At 48.2% G+C, this 22,191-nt stretch overlaps 1 protein-coding gene across 2 annotated transcripts in view; it reads right to left on the bottom strand.

Moving 5' to 3' along the window:
- Positions 1–16,819: 16,819 nt before the first annotated feature.
- The window catches only part of VAMP7 (vesicle associated membrane protein 7), a 100,761-nt gene continuing 95,389 nt past the window's right edge, over positions 16,820–22,191 (bottom strand). For both annotated transcript variants that reach the window (XM_086942218.1, XM_086942219.1), the window contains exon 8: positions 16,820–20,757. In XM_086942218.1, the coding sequence (XP_086798344.1) occupies positions 20,689–20,757 (69 nt within the window). In that variant the 3' untranslated portion in view covers positions 16,820–20,688. The remainder of the gene's footprint in view (positions 20,758–22,191) is intronic.

The raw sequence follows: 22,191 nt of genomic DNA on the forward strand, positions 1-22,191 counted from the left end.
GAATTGCTTATAAAGAACGTTAAACCTTATTTCTGTGTGGTGTACCTCTGTGGGGGGGAAGTTACTCGTCTGTACGATCGCTGGAGACGGCTCTCCCCGGAGACCTCTCCCCTTGTCCTCGGCCGACCCTCCCGGTCCGTCTAACATTGGTGGCCAGCGGCGCGATCCGAATCAACGCGTAATCGTACAGAGAGTAGCTCACCCCACGACGAAACCACAATGACGACCAAAGAGAGCGGATCCACCGAGAAATTCCAGATGGAGAAATTGGATGAGTACAGCCATCGTGAGTTGAAACAATTCTGCATTGAACTAGGTATCGCTACCACCGGTCTGAGTACTAAAGACGATTTCAAGCACGCCATTGAGTCATGGGCAGAAACCGGGGCCGTCAGACCCCCGGACCAAAATGTTGCAGCATCAGAGAGGAACCCCACGGCTCCCGAGGAGCGAAGAACGGGTCTCTCGCAGGAAGAGATCCAAGAGAGAGAAAAAAACAGACTACATGAGTTAGAAACGGCCCGGCTCAAAATGGATGGCGAACTCAAATTAGCCGAACAAAAACTGAACCTAGAACATCTGCGGCTCCGAGAAGAACGGGAAGAAAAACAGAGACAAAGAGAACTCGAAGAAAAGAGACTAGCGTATGAACACGAGCGCAAGCTAGCAGAAATAGACTTACGTAAGCAGAACAAAGAATTAGGGGTGCCCGAGCAACCGCGCACCCCAGGAGCAACAGAAAAGAAAGTACACATCCCCAAGGATGTCGTTCGAGAATATTTCCGAGATGACGACATACAACAATGGTTCAAGGCCTACGAGATCGCTATGACCTCCCACCGGATCGATCGAAGTGACTGGGGAGCCGGGCTATGGGGAAGGTTCGTCAATGAGGGCCGCGACGCCCTGTTACAGCTCCCCGACCACCTGATGACCTCCTATGACCACATGAAGGCTACCCTCCTCACCCGCTATGGGCTCACACCCAAAATGTACCGCCAGAGGTTCCGAGACTGCACCCGGATCCCGGGTACAACTTGGGTGGAGTATGTGAACTATTTCAGTCGAGCCTTCGAGGGTTGGATCAAGGGAAGCAATGTAACGACATATGAGCAACTCTTCAATCTCATAGTGTGGGAACACCTATCTAACAACTGCTTCGTCGAGCTCAGGCAGCACCTCCTCGACAGTAAATTGACTGATCCACGGCAGCTGGCAGCCGAGGCTGACCGGTGGGAAATCACCCGAGTGGGCCGGAATGGGCCACATGAACAGAACCGGAACAACCACGGCCAGCACTGTCCCCGAGGAGGAGGAGGGGGCCAGGGACGAGGAAGAGACAACGCCCCGGCCGCTCCCGCTGCCAGCACCCCACCCCCGGCCAACCGGGGCAACCCCCCGGCGCGCCCAGGGTACAGAGCCAATGTCACGTGTCACCGATGCCAGCGAGTCGGCCACTACGCAAATGACCCGAGCTGTCCACAGAACCAGACTCCGAGACCCCGCCAGATGGCTGCCGCCGCCCTGGGGGAAGAACAAATCTCCGAAGAACAAGAGGAGTGCGAGCAAGAACACCAAGAGTGGGAACCAGCCGCCATGGTTCTCGCATGCCTAGGGGGAAGAGACATGGTCCCGCGGGCCCCCCTACCCGCCAACACCAGGAAGTACAGTCAGTGGGTGAACATTAATGGACGCCGGGCCGAAGCCCTACGTGACACAGGGGCCAGTGTGACAGCCGTCCGCTGTCACCTGGTGACCCCAGAACAGATCCTGCCGAACATTCTCTGCCCTGTCCGTTCAGCCGACAATTCGGAGAGTCTATGCCGGATGGCCTGCGTCCCGATTCGAGTGGGGAGGAGTCTCCGGCATGTTGAAGGTAACGGTCCGAGATGATGCCCCCGTGGACTGTCTCCTGGGGAATGATCTTGAGAGTTCCCCGTGGGCCGCCGTAGAGAGAAGAGAACACCTGGGGATGTTGGGCCTCCCGGACTGGGCGTGCGTAACCACCCGGTCCATGGCCGCCCGTGCCATCCCCCGACCTGAAGAACCAGAATGGCCAGCACCTCCTCCCCCGGTCGCTCCAGCAGAAGACGCCGACCGGACCGACCCTCAAGAGCAAACCCCCGAAGAGCTCGTTCAGCCCCAAGACCTTCCCGACCTGGCTCAGTGGCGTCAAGAAGGTGGGCCCACCCAGGAACAGTTTCGTCAAGAGCAGAAGACCTGTCCCTCCCTCGAGGGACTCCGCCAACAAGCCCTCGCCCAGAGCGCAGGGGATACCTCCGGGGCCCATTGGGTCTATTGGGACAACGACCTGTTGTACAGCGAACAGAGAATCGCGGAGTTAGGGGCCAGTCGAGTGCTAGTGGTGCCCCTCCGCTTTAGAGACTTCTTACTGAACCTGGCCCACGATGTCCCCCTGGCTGGTCACCTGGGTCAAGACAAAACCTACAGTCGCCTGGTGACCCACTTCTTCTGGCCCAAGATGAGAAACGACGCCCTCAACCACTGCCGGTCCTGCTCCACGTGCCAGGCCAGCGGGAAGAGCGGCCGCAAACTCAAAGCACCACTGCAACCGTTCCCAGTTGTCACCACCCCGTTCGAGAGGGTGGGGATAGACATTGTGGGGCCCCTGGACCCCCGTACAGCACAAGGACATCGGTTCATCCTGGTCCTGGTGGACCACGCCACCCGCTACCCCAAGGCTGTTCCCCTGCGAACTGTGACAGCCCCGGTGGTCGGCCGGGCCTTGATGGGGATCTTCTCCCGGGTGGGCTTCCCCCGAGAAGTCGTCAGCGACCGAGGCACGAACTTTATTTCCAAATACATGAAGTCCCTCTGGCAACAGTGCGGGGTCACCTACCGATTCACGACCCCCTATCACCCTCAAGGAAATGGACTAGTCGAGCGGTTCAACCGCACGCTCAAAGGGATGATTGGGGGGTTGGAAGAGCCCCTCCGTCGCCAGTGGGATGTGCTACTGCCGTGCCTCCTCTTTGCCTATCGAGAAGTCCCCCAGAAGTCCCTTGGTTTCAGCCCGTTCTAACTCTTATACGGACACCATGTGCGAGGGCCGCTCAGCCTAGTCAAAGAAGGTTGGGAGATGCCCCCCCTGAAGAACCCTCCAGATGTTTTCAAGTACCTCCTGACCCTACGCAATCAGACCAGGCGATTCAGAGAAATGGCAAAAGCGAACCTGGAGGCCAGTCAGGAAGATATGAAAAGGTGGTACGATCAAAATGCCTCCTCCATCGAATTCGAACCCGGCCAACAAGTGTGGGTGATGTCCCCCACCGAACCATGCGCCTTGCAGGACAAGTGGACCGGACCCTTCAAAGTGGTCGAGCGCAAGAGCCCTGTCACCTATCTCATCGATATGGAATCTGCACGGAACCCCCTCCGGGTCCTCCACGCCAATAGATTAAAACCCCACTTTGTGCGTTCGGAACTCAGCCTCCTGATGGCGACAGACAGCGGAGTCGAAGAGGATTCCGAACCCCTCCCTGATCTCCTACGGACTCGGGAGAAGGACGGTTCCGTGGACGGGGTCCGACTCTCAGAGGCCCTCACCCCGGAACAGCGCCAAGGCTGCCGAGACCTCCTACTGCAGTTCGCAACCCTGTTCTCCCTCACCCCAGGGGTCACCCCCTGGTGCTTGCACGACGTGGACACTGGAGACAGTCCCCCTATCCGACATCGGGCCTACCGCGTACCAGATCGGGTACGGGCCTGCATCCAGGAGGAGGTGTCAAAAATGCTCACGCTCGGGGTCATCGAGCCCTCAGACAGCCCCTGGGCCAGCCCAGTGGTACTGGTCCCCAAAGCGGCCGCCCCCGGCACCACTCCTGAGCACATCCCATCCCCCGAGCAGATGAACTGATCGACCGCATGGGAGCTGCCCGCTACCTCAGCATCTTCGACCTGACAGCGGGCTACTGGCAGATCGGTCTCACACCCCGGGCCCAAGAACGATCTGCCTTCTCCACTCCTGATGGCCACTACCACTTCAAGGTCATGCCATTCGGCATGAAGAATGCCCCAGCAACTTTTCAGCGGCTAGTGAACCAGGTCCTGGCGGGACTTGAGGAATTCAGCGCCGCCTACCTGGACGATATCGCTGTGTACAGCCGCCACTGGTCCGACCACCTCAACCACCTCCGAGAGGTTCTGCAGGCCCTACAACGAGCCGGCCTCACGATCAAGGTCAGCAAGGTCAGCAAATGCCAAATTGGCCAGGGGTCCGTGACCTACCTCGGACACCAGGTGGGAAGCGGTCTGGTGGCCCCTCTGCAACTCAAGATCGCTGCCATCCAGTCCTGGCAGCCCCCCATCACCCAGACCGAGGTCCGCGCCTTCTTGGGACTCACAGGCTACTACCGGCGGTTCGTGAGGGACTATGGCAGCATTGTGGGGCCCCTCACGGAACTCACATCCAAAAACCACCCAAAGAAGGTCAACTGGACCCCAGACTGTCAAGCGGCCTTCGAGAAACTGAAGGTCGCCATGTGCTCCGCCCCTGTGCTCCAGGCCCCCGACTACAGTCGGGAATTCATCGTCCAAACGGATGCCTCCGACCATGGCATTGGGGCAGTCCTTTCCCAGCTAAACCCCGAAGGACTTGACCAACCAGTGGCCTCCATCAGCAGACGTCTCCTGGCCCGAGAACAGCGCTGGAGCACCATCGAGAGGGAGGCCTTCGCAGTGGTGTGGGCCCTCAAAAAGCTCCGGCCTTATCTCTTTGGTACCCACTTCCGGGTGCAGACAGATCATCGGCCCCTGCAGTGGCTGATGCAGATGCGGGGGGAAAACCCAAAACTATTGCGTTGGTCCATCTCCCTGCAGGGGATGGACTTCACTGTGGAACATCGACCTGGGCAAAACCACGCCAACGCAGATGGCCTGTCACGCTTTTTCCGCCTCGACGAGGAGAGTCCCCAAGAGGATGGGTGACTCTCCCCGCCTTCAGCTGGGGGGGGACGCATGTTGGACAGGCCACGTGAAGGGCTGGCTCCCTCCCCGCATGACAAGGCCCGAGCCCGGCCCTCCAGGTGTAACCCACAGTAACCACCCGCTGCCCGTCTCATACGGGACCCCTGCCCCCGAACATCCCTGCATCATGGGCCCAAATCACTACCGGCCCCCTCGCCCGGCCTGGGCGCCATCTTGGACATTGCACCACGAGGCCGCGTGGCCTCCGATCGACCCTAACCCTGGGCCTGGCCAGGCCCCGACATCCCGGCACCACCATCCACCCAGGAGGTGAACGGACCACTTGGCAGGTCAATGGGAGAAAGAAGTGTCGATGGCTCTCCCCCGCCAGGTGCCGATCGCCCCCAGCTCCCCCGGGCGCTGGCTCCACCCCCCTGCTGGGTGTCTGGACTCCCTCATCCCGGACCTCCCGACCTCCAAGTGCGAGGGTCCGGATATCAAAGGGCGCCAGACCTATAACTGGGGCAGCTCCAGAGCAGGAAGGCAGTTGTATCCTGGAGTCGAGAGACGCAGTGAAGAACTCATCCTTGACGGACTACTGGCGCTGCCGTAGCCCTGCCTTGCGAACTACCGTCTTGCCTGCTGGCGCTGCCGCAACCTTCTGAAGCCTTCATCCTCGTCGGGACCTGCTGGCGTGGCCGCGGACCGTTTGTAACTACCACCTTCTCGGGACCTGCTGGCTCCGCCGCCGCCCGATCATCTAGAACGCCAAGCTCGAGGATTGTGAGCTATCCATCTTATCATCGCATCTACCAGATTGGTAACGAGACTGTCCCGCTACCCCTTCTCCCCAAACCAAGAGACTAGAATCGAGGGGACCCCTGAGTCCAGACCTCCTTGTACCATTCTACTGTACTTAACGAACGTTAAACCTTATTTCTGTGTGGTGTACCTCTGTGGGGGGGAAGTTACTCGTCTGTACGATCGCTGGAGACAGCTCTCCCCGGAGACCTCTCCCCTTGTCCTCGGCCGACCCTCCCGGTCCGTCTAACAGGTATCAAGCCACACACCCAGCAGTCTGTAGTGTTAACTACCAGTTGGTGTTGATGCAAGAGCTGTACAAAAGTGTTATTAATGAATTCTGAGCGTCGAGCTTGTTCGTGTTCAGGAAACGAGTGAAAAGAATGCATAGAAGCAACAGTAGAAGAAGCAGGATCAAGGGGAGGTACTGTAGTTGTTACCAGTGTAAAAATTAAATGCACACCAAAGACGATTCCACCCACCATTGTTATTAAAACAATCAAAAACGTAACTGCACATTGCATCAGAAAGCATTTGCTGTGAAGAATTTTGTAAAGTCTATTTCTGCTAACATAAATTACATTCTCTCGTTGCAGCTCAGGAAGCTCCATCTTCTACAATCCGCTCGCGACCACTGATGATGTGTACGTAGATGAAAATGCCTCTATCAGCCCTGGGAGTTCCCAGAACTAACAGAAAGATCGACCTTGTGTCTGACCCCCGCAGATTCAACTAGGTACACAGCCACGACCCTACGGCTACCCAGACGGCAAGGCAATTTTAAAACAACAAAACAATACAAAGTATTAGCAAACTTCCTGGCTGGAGGCAATGTATCAAAATTCAAATGTGTAAAATAGGCAGTTTCCTGCTTTATTTGTCCATATCGCGAGATCGTAAATTGTATCTCAGTTTTGCAGGAGCTGTTTGATCTGGAAACAGTGTATTTTCAGCAGGGGTTGCAATGTTCAAGTTCGCAGATGGCAAATGTTCTTTTGATGCAGAGGACAAATGTTCAGAGTTCAAAGGAGCAGTTTCAGAAGGGGAGTCAAAGTTCGATGTATCAGTGATTAGTTCTGCATCGCTGAAAGGAATAAACCTGGGGACTTGTTCAGTTTCAGAGGCACCGATTCCTTTCTTCACCCAGTTATCATAAGGAAGCGGCAGAGGCACACGCTTGACATGCGTTGTATGGATCCAGTTTTTTCGGCCAGCCACACGAATAGCAGTTCTCGTCGCCAACAACACCTGGAATGGTCCGACGAATCTGGGTTGGAGATTTTTCGTCCTTGCAAAATTTCGGATGACCACTTGGTCACCTGGTTTCAGCTGATGACCTGGACTCTCCGGTGGCTTTGGCAATGCATCGAAAACCTGTTGGTGAATAAGACTCAATTTAGCAGTCAAGTCGAAAAGGTAATCAATTAACATTGGGTATTCCAGCTGTTTAAATTCCTTTGGTCTAGGTACCCCCCAAACGTTTGCAGGACGACCAAATACTATTTCATACGGACTAAGCCCTACTCTAGAATGCACAGTCGCTCTTGTGGATAACAGAGCCAAGGGTAGTGCATCTGGCCAGGGCAAACCCATGGATGCTTGTATCTTAGCAAGTTTCAGTTTGAGGGTGCCATTGTAACCCTCAACTAAACTAGCAGACTGGGGATGATTCGCACTGTGGAACTTCTGTTTTATCCCTAAGCCGGCACACACACTCTGCATGACTTTCCCTACGAACTCACTTCCATTATCTGACCATACAATCCGTGGCATTCCAAATCTGGGGAAGTATTCTTTGAGAAGAATTTTGGCAGTGGACAAGGCAGTATTGTCCTTTAGTGGATATGCTTCGATCCATCTGGAAAAAGCACAAACTACCACTAGGACGTACTTTAGATTGTTGCAACGATCCATGTGAATGAAGTCTATCTGAATCACTTCAAAGGGGCAAGAAGGAGGAGCGAAATGACCAGCGGGTGTGGGGATTCCCTTGCCAGGATTATGCATCAGGCATACCATGCAATTTCTCACCACTCTCTCTGCACACTTACTAATCCCATCATTCTTCCAGACTGGAGCCAACATCTTACAAATCCCTTTAGAACTGATATGTGCTGCTCCATGTGCCATCGTTACTACTGCAAGCACATACGCATCAGGCAACATCCAACGCTGTTGTTCTGACAAATCAATCCAACACCCACTCGAGTCCAATTTACCCGTATTCTCTTTCCATGCAAGCTTTTCCTCCTCAGTCGCCTCTTTCTGAATTTCTTTCACACTTTCCACTGTGTCCTCACACATTCCAGACTCAGAAATCCATCTTGCAGACGTTGCAACATACATTCTACTCATCATATTCCTAGCTGTCTGTTTAGCGGTCTCATCAGCAAAAGCATTCCCACGACCAACATCATCGGTGATTGCTTTATGAGCACTGCATTTCACAATCGCAACTTCAGTCGGCAAGGTTAGAGATTCCAACAAGTCGTTAACTAGCTGACCATGTTGAATCTTAGTCCCATGGGACGTAATGAAACCTCTCTCTTTCCACAAACGGCCAAAAGTATGGGCCACGCCGAACGCGTACTGACTATCTGTGAACACATTCACTCTCTTTCCCTTAGCTAAAACACACGCTCTCGTTAACGCGATCAATTCTGCAGCTTGGGCAGATTTATGACTCACTCTGGCAGTCTCCACAATCGTACTCAAAGTTGTTACTGCGTAAACAGCAGTCACATAACCATTCTCCAATTTAAAACATGACCCATCAACATACAACGTGCCATCCGGATCTGACAACGGAGTGTCTTTAAGATCAATTCGTCCTTTTGTTTCTTCCTCTGTTCTGAAGCAACAGTCATGTGGTTCCGAATCACTCGACTCCTGATTAGTCGGCAACAACGTTGCTGGATTCAATACATTACATCTTTTGATCTGAATATGACTCGCTAGCAATGTCAGCTCGTAGCCAGATAATCTAGCACTGGTAAGGTGTTGCGTCTTGGTTCGGTTCATGAGTGTGTCCACAGCATGAGGAACCATGACCACTAGCATGTTGTTTATCACCAAACCAGCAGATTGTCGAATGGAAGTCGCAGCTGCCGCTGTAGCTCTTAAACAACTAGGCAACGCTCTAGCTACCGGATCTAATGTTGATGAAAAATACGCGGCAGACCATGGCACCGGACTCGGAACATTTTTCCCAGTCAAAGCTACCAATGGTTTTGCCAAAAGGGAAAAATTTGGGATCCATTGCCTACAGTATGAGGTAATACCTAAAAAGGCACGTACTTCTCTCTGTGTGCTAGGAACATTCATCTGCGTAATTGCTTTTATTCTCTCTGGGGTCAACTTTCTTCCCTCCTTTGACAAGAGATGACCTAGGTAGGTCACTTCTTGGCAACAGTATTGCTTTTTCGAAGGTGACACCTTGTGATTCAAATTAGACAAATGATGCAATAAGGAAATTGTAGCTGCTTTGCAAGTTTCCTTGTCATCGGCAGCCACTAGAAGATCATCTACATATTGCACTAAAGAAGAACCAGGAGGAAGTACAAAGGAATCTAACTGACTTTTTAATGCCTGGCTGTAAATGGATGGACTCTCACAATACCCTTGTGGAGCACGTTTAAACCTGAAGCTTCGACCTCCTAGAGAGAAGCCAAAAATATCTCTGCTTTCCTCGGCTATCGGAATGCTGAAAAAGGCATTCTTCAAGTCGATAACTGAAAACCATGTGGCTGTAGCAGGAATCAACGTTAACAATGCAGTTATGTCTGGAACCACAGGGAACTGTGGAATCACAATTTTGTTAACCTCTCTAAGATCAATTACAAACCTATAGACTGGAGGCTTTGAAGGATAAGTGCGTTTCAGAATTGGCAATACAGGACTGTTACAGACATTTCCTCTAGTTTCTTCTACTACGCCTTTCTTGATCAAATCTTGCACAATCAATAAAAGTGCACGTTCACCTTCACTAGAGATCTTGTATTGTGGGATTCGTGGAAATTTGGCATTCGCTTTCAAAGTGACTACATATGGTGGAATTTCTAAAAGACCTACATCGTTAGGACCAGTCGCCCAAAGAGAATCAGGGAGAGAACGCAGCTCTGGTGGGAGCGCATCCATCGACAAGTACATCGGGGAGATGATTCTTTTACCCAACGTAAGCTGTACTCCTGCCGGAGAACAGTACAATGTCGCATATAGGCGTTTTAACAAGTCTAAACCAAGCAGATTTTCATTACAACCGGTCGTCAAGATCAAGGGTGCTTTCAATTGACGGGGTCCAACAGAAATAGACAAAGGACCAGATACGGGGTTGTAAACAGGGGCGCCTGAAAAACCTACAGAAACATTTGTTAAGCCAGACAAAGGTGCGCCAGGGAGTTTCGCATGAATGATAGAACTTTTTGCTGCACCAGTATCCAACAGAAACGGTTTGACTACACCTGATGTTGCTACTGCGACATAAGGCCCACTCTGATCTACTGGAACTGATACTACTCCCTCTCTTTGTCCATGGTTGTCCTAGTACTCACTTTGCTGGAATTCCTCACTAACTTCACAGTAGTCTTCAACATGATACTGTTGAGATCTATTTTGCTGGGCAGATTGTCCATTTCGCTGATCAAAATGATTAGAAGGGCGATCATTCATCTGTGGAGGCATAGCACCTCGTCCTCGACCTCTAGAATTTTGCACATAACCACCACGACCTCTCTGAGCTGCTGCAGCATTATTTTGCGCTAAGACTGGACACTCATTTTTATAATGACCTTCCTTCTTACAATAAGCACACTGATTCCACTGATATTGCGGTCTCTGAGAACCATAATCTGTTCTTTGATATGACCCTTGCTGTGTATTAGTCTGATTCGTGCGAGGCGGATATGCTTGCTGCAGAAGAACTTTAGTTTTTAAATCTTTTGTCTTCTTCTCTGACTTTTCCTTCTCTTCTTTATCCCTATTTTCATAATACTGGGCAGTTGCAAGTATTTGCGCAGTCGAAGACACAGCCCACGCACTCTCGGAATCTTTCAATTTATTACTAAATTCTGGTAACAGATTGTGCACAAATTTATCAACAAATAGTCTCTGTCCCCCTTCCGTGCTCATATCCTGACCACTATGATCTACGAAAGTCTCTTCAAACCTTGTGAAAAAGTCGGAAACACTTTCGTCCTTCTTTTGCCTGCATGCGGACAACTTGTCCCAGTTAACGCGCAATGCTGGCATCAGAGTCTTCATTAAGTCGATTATTCTACCGGGTAAATCAGCAATTAGAGGTTCGGGTTTGGAACCACCAATTTGTTGACCATCCGCTGCAATTATAGCTGCCCAATCACCACCTAGAGCAACTGGATGATTCTCTTTACGAATTTTAGCCCAAATTGGTTGTGGAACTACATTCCCAAATAACATGTCAATGTCCGCTAAATTCATCACACAAGCTTCAACTGTCTGCGCTAACTCTTTGTAATATCCGGCTGGATTCTTACGCGGATCAGGCAAGGCCTGTTTCACTGCTAACACTTCGGCTCGCTTCCACGGAATGTGTATCCACACTTTGGAATTGGGCCGGAGCGGCAGCAATACCATGAGCCGCATCTGCTTGCACAGCTTCGCGCCAAATTGGAGGAACCTCCCTCATTGGATATTGGCGATTCTGTTTCGTACTACGTTTTTCTAACTCCCTCGGTGAACGAAGGGATGGATCATTCCTATAACTTAAAATCAGTTCCATCGCTTCCTTTATATTTTGACCAACTATCATACCTGCAGCAAATTCTTTCTGAACATGAATTAATTCTTCTAGATTTGATTCAGAGTCATCCTCTTCCAATTCCTCCCGCAAAAGGGAGCACATTTCGTCAAACACATATCGTTGTGTCGGTTCATTCCATTGCATAAATGTATCTAATACATCTCTAGTACTATATCTTCCACTTTTCGAAATCCATCTAAGAGCTGTGGAATCTAATATTCCCCGTTCTTCAGTACTGGGAAGCTGACTACGTCTCTGCACAGAGTCAGAGGCAGGAGTCTTAATTAAAGTTTTATAGAAGGGAGATAGAATATTAGAGACAGAATCAGTGATTCTCCGACGAACAGAAAGTGGAGTCATGATGCTAGCATAAGCAGTAAGTAAAGTAGCAGTTGGAACAGATAAAACAGGAGCAGTAGAAGTAGCTGGCAAAGTAGCTTGTGAAACAACAGGTGTAAGCGATACAGGTATTGGTAAAGTAGCCGGCAACCCTGGAAGAGGGGGTGCCGAAGGAACATTAACATTGACCACAGGAGGTACAGGAGCTTGATTCAGGGGAGCAGGAGCAGGAATACCAGGCTGTCCAGCAACCGGTAAAGGTGGAGCCATAGCACCCTGTGCATACGGTTGGGGTGACCTCAACAAGTAAGACAACAGAGGATCGTTTTCGGGGTCCTCTACTATCTAAGCTGTACTCGATGGCAAGGCAGGATAGCACTTGTCTATCGCTAAATTACGCTCTCTATTGGCCACCTCCATTGCTTTCTTAGACTCGTTGAGTTGCAGCTGCTTAGCAGACTGTTCTAAAGTCAACTCCTGCTCTTTCTGTTCTTTCTTCAACTTTTTAATTTCTCTCTGTTTAGATTCTTTTCGCCAATAACGGAGAGAATCAAACATTGCCGGCCGGGCTTTCTTCTTAAACAATTTCATTTCTAAATCATCAAGAACTTCAGGTTCAAAACTACCATGCAGTGGCCAACTAAGGACACCGTCTTTTTCCGTATATCGGATCCACACCTTATTATAAGATATAGGACCCACTCCAAACTTACAATACAGATCATAAAGAGGAGTTCCAATCGGAGGAACCAGACATGAGTCCTCCAACCGGGAATCACTGTTGCAACCAAAACACGACAACATACAATTTTTCCGACTTACCATTTTTATAATCCGGAACAAACAAAAACACAAACAGAAGGTGCACACTTGAACCAAGAACTTAGGCCTACCAGAGCGAACAAATGTATCGATACCCAAACTAAACCAAAAAGATTATCGTAACTAGAACAACCAGTGATAATCTTACGAAACCAAACCAAACCAAGAACTAAAAAGGAATTTTATCCAAACAGGAACAACCCTTACGAAGTAACCAACTAGCAACCACTTAATACTTAACTGAGGCACTGAAGACGTCACCAAGGAGAAACCCGTCACGTCTCGCCGTACTAAGGACTGCACCTCGGGTCCAAGACAGGGCGACGGTCAAGGCAACGGACCACTGCAGCCGTCTGAACGGGAACCCTCGTGGAAGAGAACGTCGGGCCACTTTTGCGATATGCCGGGATCGATGAAGTGGGGCGCCTCCCTCAGGAATCTTCACACAAAGCTTCTCGAACTCTTCAGGCTTTTGGACCGGTACCGAATGACGTCGCCCCACGAGGGCGCCAATTGGAGTTCTGGACTTTTTGGTTCCGTCCAGAGGTGTCAGGGATAACACCCGAAGACCCCGGAGTTCTACCTGTCTCGGTGCACAAATAAACAGAAACCCGGGCTTCTCGATGGTGGCGTCAAAGACCAAAGGTTTATTACTGCAGGGACACAGAAGTCACAGAAACCACACACGGGCAGTATCTAGGAGCCTGTTCGATTTGTACAAAGTGGGTTGCTCCTTATATACTAATTTTTAGGCTTCGGGCAAATTCTTTACATGTTAGTACATTTCTAAACCTTTGTGTCCTAAACAATAAATATTTGGCGTTGCACAGGAATCGTCAATATCTGATGTCAAAACATTACGAACGAGGGGTTCCCACTGTTCCATCATAATCCCAGGTGCAGAAGATAGAAAAGCAGGATAAGAGATGTTTGTGGGTCGTAAATGGGTAAGGCTACCAGCTTCGGCCGCCTAATCATGATCAGGCCAACGAACACGAGAACCAGTATAGCAGGACTGGCCTCAGGCAGAGGAGGCAACTTCTGTCAAGTCATGCAGCCATGGCGTGTACTGTCCTAAGGTGCACGTGTCACTAGCAAGGTGAATCTCTGGCTAAAGCTTACGTGTCGTTAAGTGAAAGAGGTCACTGCGTGGTCCATTGACTATGTGAGGGCAAGAAATACAAAATGGCTGCCGTAATCTAAGATGGATGCCATGGGTAGATCAGAAATGTGTTCATAACAGGAGTGCTCTTGCTCGTAGCATATTTACAACAAGGGGTGGTGAGGGACAGAGTCTCTGAATTAAGCAGAAATCTCTCACCCAGTCAAGAGATCAGGGCTAGATCCAACACCGTTTTTTAGCTCACTGCACCATCCAAGTTTCAGAACCTGGCTGTATGCAAATTAGTCTGTTCCTGTCCCAGTGCATGATGGGAACAGGGCAAACCAAACTACAAAAGCCAATTCTTACACCGGGAAGGAAACAAGCTCCCGGGGACCGGTTTCTGGCATTACAGCCGTCTTCGGCCCGGTTTGCTTGAATCCTGATGGTGCAATGAGCAAGGGACTCATGTCTGAGTATACCCTTCCACGCTTATGGTGGACAATCGTTTTTGGCCACTATAGGTGTGGCAGGGTATACTCAGACATGAGTCCCTTTCTCACTGCACCATCAGGATTCAAGCAAGCCGGGCCGAAGACGGCTAAAATGCCAGAAACCGGTCCCCGGTAGCTTGTCTCCTTTCTGGTGAAGAATTGGCTTGGTAGTTTAGTCTGCCCTGTTCCCATGATGCACTGGGCCAGGGACAGACTGATTTGCATATAGCCAGGTTCTGAGCTGGGATGGTGCAGTGAGATAAATAACGGTGATGGATCAAGCCCTAATCTTTGGACTGGGTAAGAGTGGTCTGGCTTAATTCAGACACTCTGTTCATCACGACCCCCTTTTCTGAATCGTTTTTGGCCACTATAGGTGTGGCAGGGAATACTCAGACATGAGTCCCTTTCTCACTGCACCATCAGGATTCAAGCAAGCCGGGCCGAAGACGGCTGAAATGCCAGAAACCGGTCCCCGGTAGCTTGTCTCCTTTCTGGTGAAGAATTGGCTTGGTAGTTTAGTCTGCCCTGTTCCCATGATGCACTGGGCCAGGGACAGACTGATTTGCATATAGCCAGGTTCTGAGCTGGGATGGTGCAGTGAGATAAATAACGGTGATGGATCAAGCCCTGATCTTTGGACTGGGTAAGAGTGGTCTGGCTTAATTCAGACACTCTGTTCATCACCACCCCCTTTTCTGAATCGTACTTGCTCGTAGCATAGCGAAAACACCAGGATATGCTAAATGGATCATTTGCGGTTCACTGATACCAAAATTATGTATTTACGACAATGTTGAAAACACGGGTTCAAATCGTCACGGAACCTCAGCGGCTACGCGATAAGTCACGATGATGTTTTCGTTCGCGGCAATAGCGCTAACGGGACGCTCACCGGGACGCACCGCAAGACTGCGCTTACCGGTGCGCTCACCGGTACGCGCACCGGGAGCGCTCAAAGGCAAAAAAATATATACATATAAAAATTAGTATTACATAAATATACAATATAGGATTCATTATAAAAAATATTGTATTTGATAGGAATAGAAATTTGCTATTAAAAAAACTTTGAAATTCACTGAAAAAAACATAGGTTTGAGGCCCTATATATAGTTAGGAATTAGCATTTAAAAAAACCTATGAAATTCACTGAAAAAACCATAGGTTTGACACCAGTTATAGTTAGCTGGAAATTTTACTGACATAAAACCATTGAAATTCCCACGTTATAGTTAGTTGGACTTGCGCGCCTGCAATGCACTGCTGATGATGTCACATATTACATCACTCATGACATGGTCAGTGACATCACTCATGACATCACTTATGACACCATCCTTGTGACAGAGCGCCTTTCAGTGTATGAAACACATATTCAAAAATAAAACTAACATTTTTAAAAAAATGGAGATAACCATATCAGTTACAACAACCAATTCAGTAATTCCACCATCTATATACACATTCACTCATTCAGCAACAGTTCTATATAGTCACTCATACATATACTCACTCATCATATGTAGTGATACACCTATACATCCTGTTACACACTGACAGTCATCCAAAATTTACTCACACACATACTCACACATGCAAATAAACAATTGAACATCCATTTATTTGCATATAGAGCTATACACACACTACCACCTTACTTCTATTGAAATTTAAACATATTTATTCTCTTAAACAATCCCTTATAGAAACACATACTTATTTAAACAGGAACTCTTACAATCTCTTACTCTCACATATACTCACTTACATACATCAATATTCACATATACTAGATTAAAACATATGTAGTTACTGATAAAGACACTAGTGAGACAGTCATTCACTCCCTAACATACACATATACACATTCATTCACCCATACAGTCCTGCACATATGCGGTCTTCAAAACACATACAGAGAGTCAGTCAATCATGCATCTATGTGCTAAGTGATACCACCACCAAACCATATAGAGACTCATACTGATATTAAGAAAAACATCTAATAACCCATGTACATACACATGTAGCTACTCACCAACCCATGCAGCCACTTATACACAAAGTGAAACACTAATACATATATTTAAGAAATTTTAACATTACTCACTAATATTTATTTTTCAGAAAGGCACACATTCACTGGATGGTGTCATGAGTGATGTCACTGACCATGTCATGAGTGATGTAATATGTGACGTCATCAGCAGTGCATTGCACGCGAAGGTTATAGTGAGTCCAACTAACTATAACGTGGGAATTTCAATGGTTTTATGTCAGTAAAATTTCCAGCTAACTATAATATATATATATATATATATATATATATATATATATATATATATATATATATATATATATATAAAAATAAATAACTTGAACTAACAGATGCACTCATTTTCCCCACTTAAATATCCACTTTTGCACACGGGGTCAGAGTCTGTCAGACTGAATTAGCACATCCTTTCCAGGAACATCAGAAAGTTTGGAAGTACTTAAGCAATGCTAACCTGGTTTGTTATGCAGATAGGTCTTGACAAACAGCAACAAAGAGCCTTTAATGTAATAGAGTATTTAATTACTGCATTCTGTAAAACAACTGTGAATAGAATATTTAAAATTGTGTTGGATGAATAACATTTCAAAATTAGAAGCCAGACAATAATCCTAAAAGAGACATTTCTAAAGTTATAACCAACTGTGAGACAGAGCACAACAGTCCAGAATGTGCACACAGAACAGTGCGATTTCAATTTCCGTTTGCACTACAGCTATCAGAGTGTGTTGGGAAAATTAGTACATTCAGAATAAAAACAACTTTCAATGTGGAATGAGGTGTATGCCAAAGACGCGGAAGAGTGACGACAGATAGTGGAAATGAGCATAGTACTTCAGTTAGTGTGTGGTGAGAATCCTAGCAAGGCTGCTGGATGAAGTCTACTGCAGACAGCGGGCAATGCTAGCGTAGAGGTACTGTTCTGCCCCCACTGTCCAGTGTTGGCTTAGAAGCAGGAGGCACCAGGGGTTCTTTGGATGAGATGTTAGATGGCACTGACAAAACATTGTAGAATTTAAAGTTCAATACATATGTACATATATTCATCGACTGAAATTTACATGAACATTAGTAGCTGCAGAAGACTGCATTGTGCCCCCCAAAAAAACATTTTTGATGGAAGAGTTAAACAACTGTACAGAATAAAAAAAATAGGCCCTCCAAGCTCCTCTCTTCATCTGTCTTGGGCTGAGCAACAGACAGGGTAAAAAGGAAGAGCACAAAACATAATGCTCTTTAAAAGTCCTATACGGGGGTCTAGAGCGTCCAGGCATGGACTCGAGAAGATTCACAGCATTTTTCGTCTCCCTCAAGAGGGCACTTCCATATCCCACACGGAGTGCATGCAACAGAGAGGAGTGTACACTACAGTCGTCACATAACCTAACACTTGCATCCAATCACGAAAGAGTGTCGGCTGCGGCTAATGTACTTCATGGTGCTACCATTGCTTACACTCCCATGTACTGGTGATCATTTTTACTCCACCTTCCACTCGAGCAAGGCTTGGTTGTATTGTTCGACATCCAGCACTGAAAACACTGTGCCAGCATGGGCAAGTGACATTACTAAGAGCTTTGAATCTCTTATCACACATTGCATCAAGCAACATGCCCAGGAAGGTTCGTTGCCAGAGAGGTCTGTGTCCTTGGTGAAAAACAGCACCCAACACATTAACTTATGATAAGAAGAGTCATTACCGAGCATGGTAACTCCAGGAAAGATGGTAACCAACATGTGCAGACCCAATGGAGACCCCAGCCAGGAGGGTGGTGTGTGATGCACGAGCTGCCTTCAACCCAACTGTGATTCAACCCAACTGTGAACAGTAACAATTACTTAAAAGGAGCAAAACAAGTCACATACAGGAACCTAGGTGCACAAGAAAAACAATGCAAGAACTTGTGCACTAACAACAAAAGATAAACATGAACAAAAGGAAACAAAGGGCAGAAATACGAAAGTGTCAAATACAAAATCATGCACACCAAAGACACAAGTGTACCTCATTTACGCACACAAGACTCAAAACGATTAAGACTGAAGTCGGCAATATCTGCACACAGAAGTAATAAAATCAGCAACATGTGACACTGCAGGCCCAACAGGAAGACTAACCAGAATACAGGGCAACACGGGTGAAAACCTACATTTTTGTTTCACAGTACGAGGCACCATCATGCAACTGGCTTGAACAAAACCAACAGCTCTTTCATTTTTGTGGTTCATTGGAAAAGGTTTGGTGCAAACAGACTCACTCCAGATTTAAATCGGTCAGTGTACATCTTTCCTACTTCAATACACAACATAATTAGCCCCACAATCATGCTGCTGGGTTTTAGGGTGTTGTGTTTTTAGTTCCCGTGACGAGTGACCCGTTCAGACCTACATGCAGGCCCTGAGTAGGACACAATGACACTGTTCTACTTCCTGATGCGCACCTTTAGTAAAGACGAATATACAGAGTTATGAGCTCAACACATGGACAAAGCCTTCACTGAGGTTCTGATGTCATCGTACTGGGGGTTGCTCCTTAAGATTAGGTGGCACCTTTACATTAAGCGCCTGAGAGCTTCTTCCTGACCGCAGGCGGGTCCTAGTGAAGCCGACGTCACACAGTCCTGCTTAGATGGAAGGATAGCGCCATCACTTCACTCCAGAGCAGATATCCTACACGCTTTGGACACTTGTAACTTTAGGAAAAGGAAAAGTCGACATGAAGGCGCTATTGAGACTCCTCTGCTTATTACTGCGATTTGCTACTTTGAGCACATCCTGCGCCTACACAGACCAAGCTTGCGGTGTGAGCTATTGTGTGAATGCACCCCTCCAGTGTACATAACTCAGACCACATCCTATAGATATCGAACCACCAATGTGCATGCATTAGTGCAACGTACACAATTCAAAGATCTATTGAGCCCAGTGTTTACACAGCAGCATTCTACTGATGCAGCAGCTGAGCCCGAAGGAATTTGAGCAAATAGCATCCCAATAGCCATCTGAGCAAAAGGCTGGATTCCAAAAATTGACTCATTCTTTTCCAGAAGAACAGTGCGTCTGTTGACCACCAGGAGTGAGGATTCCAGAAAGGCTGTGCTGAAGTCATCAAGCCCTCATCACTGACCCTTAGGAAATGGTCCTTAGCTGAGCTGTTGAACTTGACACAGAGAACCATGCGCCAGGGACCGGTGCACAAAAATGTCAAGACACATCTGATGATCAATACTTTCTTCTTAACCTTGCAGTTGGTAACTAAACTGGTGTGAGAAAACCTCAGCAGAGATATTAGTCGGTTCGCTTGTGACTCAATGTCCAACAGGACCACATGGTGCATGGACTCCACACTAGTTCGAGTAAACTATTCAAATATTGACTGGCTGCGTGCCTGTGCACTAACAATCTGTGCTACATCCTATAAAGCAAGGTCCTGCCTGCCTCCAGGACTGCCCACGCCCACAAAGGAAGCATACAAAGGGCAGATTTCCATCTAGTCTCCCTAGCGCACTAAATAATTACATAAGGAGTTGGGTAACAATCTATCCCAGAACCATACCAGCCAACTAGTGGAGCAGCGTGGATCAATACGAATGGGCACAAGAGAAGAGACAAGCATTCGACCAGGGTTGGGATACAGGCGTGTTGGTAACAAGCAACAGTACTAAAGTAGGAGCCAAAATACCACCTTGCCGAGAGACATACGCATCTGCTGCTCAAATGGTGCAGTGCTAGTCTCCAATTAGTCCACCTTTCCATAATCACAGTCAATTCATTTCCATAGCCGATGTATCCTACAACTCGTGGTACTGTGTGGCTACAAGTTCTACATCCTTTTCTACAAAGGATCAGATTTCTTTCTAGCTGCTGCCAAAACCAATCACTGCATCTCTTCCCAAAAAAAATAAAAAAATGAAACACCACCGCCCTCAAATATCTTACCTTGCATTAAAGTGCTAAATATCAATCACTGCTGCTCCCCAATCACAAAAAAACAAGAACGTTTGTCAATCAGGTGTACAGTTGTAGGAGAAACACCAAGGTAGCAACAAAACAGGCTCCAAAGGCAACCCTGGCTAATGCATCTCCCATCTTCTCTGAAGTGGCAGCAGGACGGTGTAACATCTTGGAGGGTCCTTCTGGATCAGAGGTTTTCATTCTGCCCCTCACCCCTCAACTGTAATCCACAAGAGTGAAAAGCAGAGAAGAAGCGTGGCATCAGGCGGTGGTACCCTCTCTCTTGCTGCACAGAAGTCCATATTCTTACTTGGTCCTGCCGTGGAAGTCTCTTCCCCAGAGTAGCCACATCCCATGAGTGCGCCTCTGCCACAGAGAGGGGAAACAATCCGAAGCAAGACTTGAGAGCCAGACCTTACTTGCCGACACAGCTCGGCCAGGAGGGCCCACCACAGGCTGCAGCTACGATGATAAAGATCACCACCTGTGGGCGAGGGAGAACACGATCAGTAGATTTATTGATTTATTTATTTAAAGAGTTTTATATATCGCTGGCTAGACCCGGAGGTATCAGAGCGCTTTACATGAGAATAAACAATGTAACAGAAAAAGTTCAACAATTACACAATAAATCCCATCTGCCCTATAGCTAAACCATGTAGCTCCATCGGGCATCAGACAAAAAAAGTTCAGTCTCAATATATTGAGAGATGGGAGAAGGAGAGAGATAAATAGAGGGAGGATGCGGGAGGAGACGACAGTAGAGACGAAAGGAAGTGCAACAATGTGGTTCAACAATATGACAGAAAAAGACCAACAATTACACATTACATCATCAATCAGCAATACATTAGGAGAGGAGAGAAAGGAGAGAGAAAAGAAGTGGGGGGTAGGGGAGGTGAGGAAGTGAGGATAAGGGAAGAGACAACCGTAGAGACGAAAGGAGGTCTGTCTAAAGACAGACTGGGTAGGTTACGACCAAGGAGGGAATCCACGGCCCATCTCCCCTATAGCTAAACCAGGAAGCTCCACCGGGCATCAGACAAAGTAGTTCGGTCTCAAGTGTCGAGGGAAGAGGTTCACAGAAAAAACGGGGTGGGAGGGAGATGCAGCAGAAAGACGAAGGAAAGTCTGCCCAAAGTCCGGCTTGGTAGGTGACGGTCGAGGGGGAAGTCCCAAAACCCATCTCCTCTATAGCTAACAGGAAGTCTGGCTTAAGACCGACTGGGTAGGTGACGTCCAAGGAGGGAATCCCCGACTTGTCTCCCCTTAGCTAAACCAGGTAGCTCCATCGGGCATCAGACAAAATAGCAAGCTCTCAAATGACGTGGGTAATTCACAGGTAAACAGGGTGGGGGCTAGGGCAAGGACAGGAGAGGGCAAAGGTTAGTAGTAGGAAAGGGGAGAGGAGAAGAGCGGGGAGGGAAGGGGGCCGGTAGTTCGATAAAAGATCCCATGGATCTGCTGCGAGGCATTCGAAAAGCAGGTCCGTTCTTTCTCAGGCGCCATCTTGGGCTTAGAACGCGGGTGAGAATTATGCCAGAAATCATGTGTTGCTATGACCGGTAGGAACGGCGGGCACAGCGTCAAGACACTCCCGACCATCCGATGTCCGGGGACAAGTAAAATTCAAATAATGTCAGGGGAAAAGTATGGGGGTAGAGTTAAAAGTAGCATAAAGTGTAAGCCAATAGTCAATAAGGAAGGGAGTAGAGTTGAAAGGTAGCATAGAATAGAGCATCAGTGGGATGTGTACTGTACTAAGTTAAGGAAGAAGGCAAGCGCAGGATAAATGAGGTGAAAATGGATAAGAGAGATATAGAAAAGAGATAGGAAAAACAAGTAGAGAGAAGAATGTAATTTAAAGTGACGAGATAACAGGCTGGAGCTACAAAGGCAAATTGTAATCAGGGCTCCC

Source organism: Lissotriton vulgaris, chromosome 10 (genome assembly GCF_964263255.1).
Source record: "Lissotriton vulgaris chromosome 10, aLisVul1.2, whole genome shotgun sequence".
NCBI classification, from domain to species: Eukaryota; Metazoa; Chordata; class Amphibia; order Caudata; family Salamandridae; genus Lissotriton; species Lissotriton vulgaris.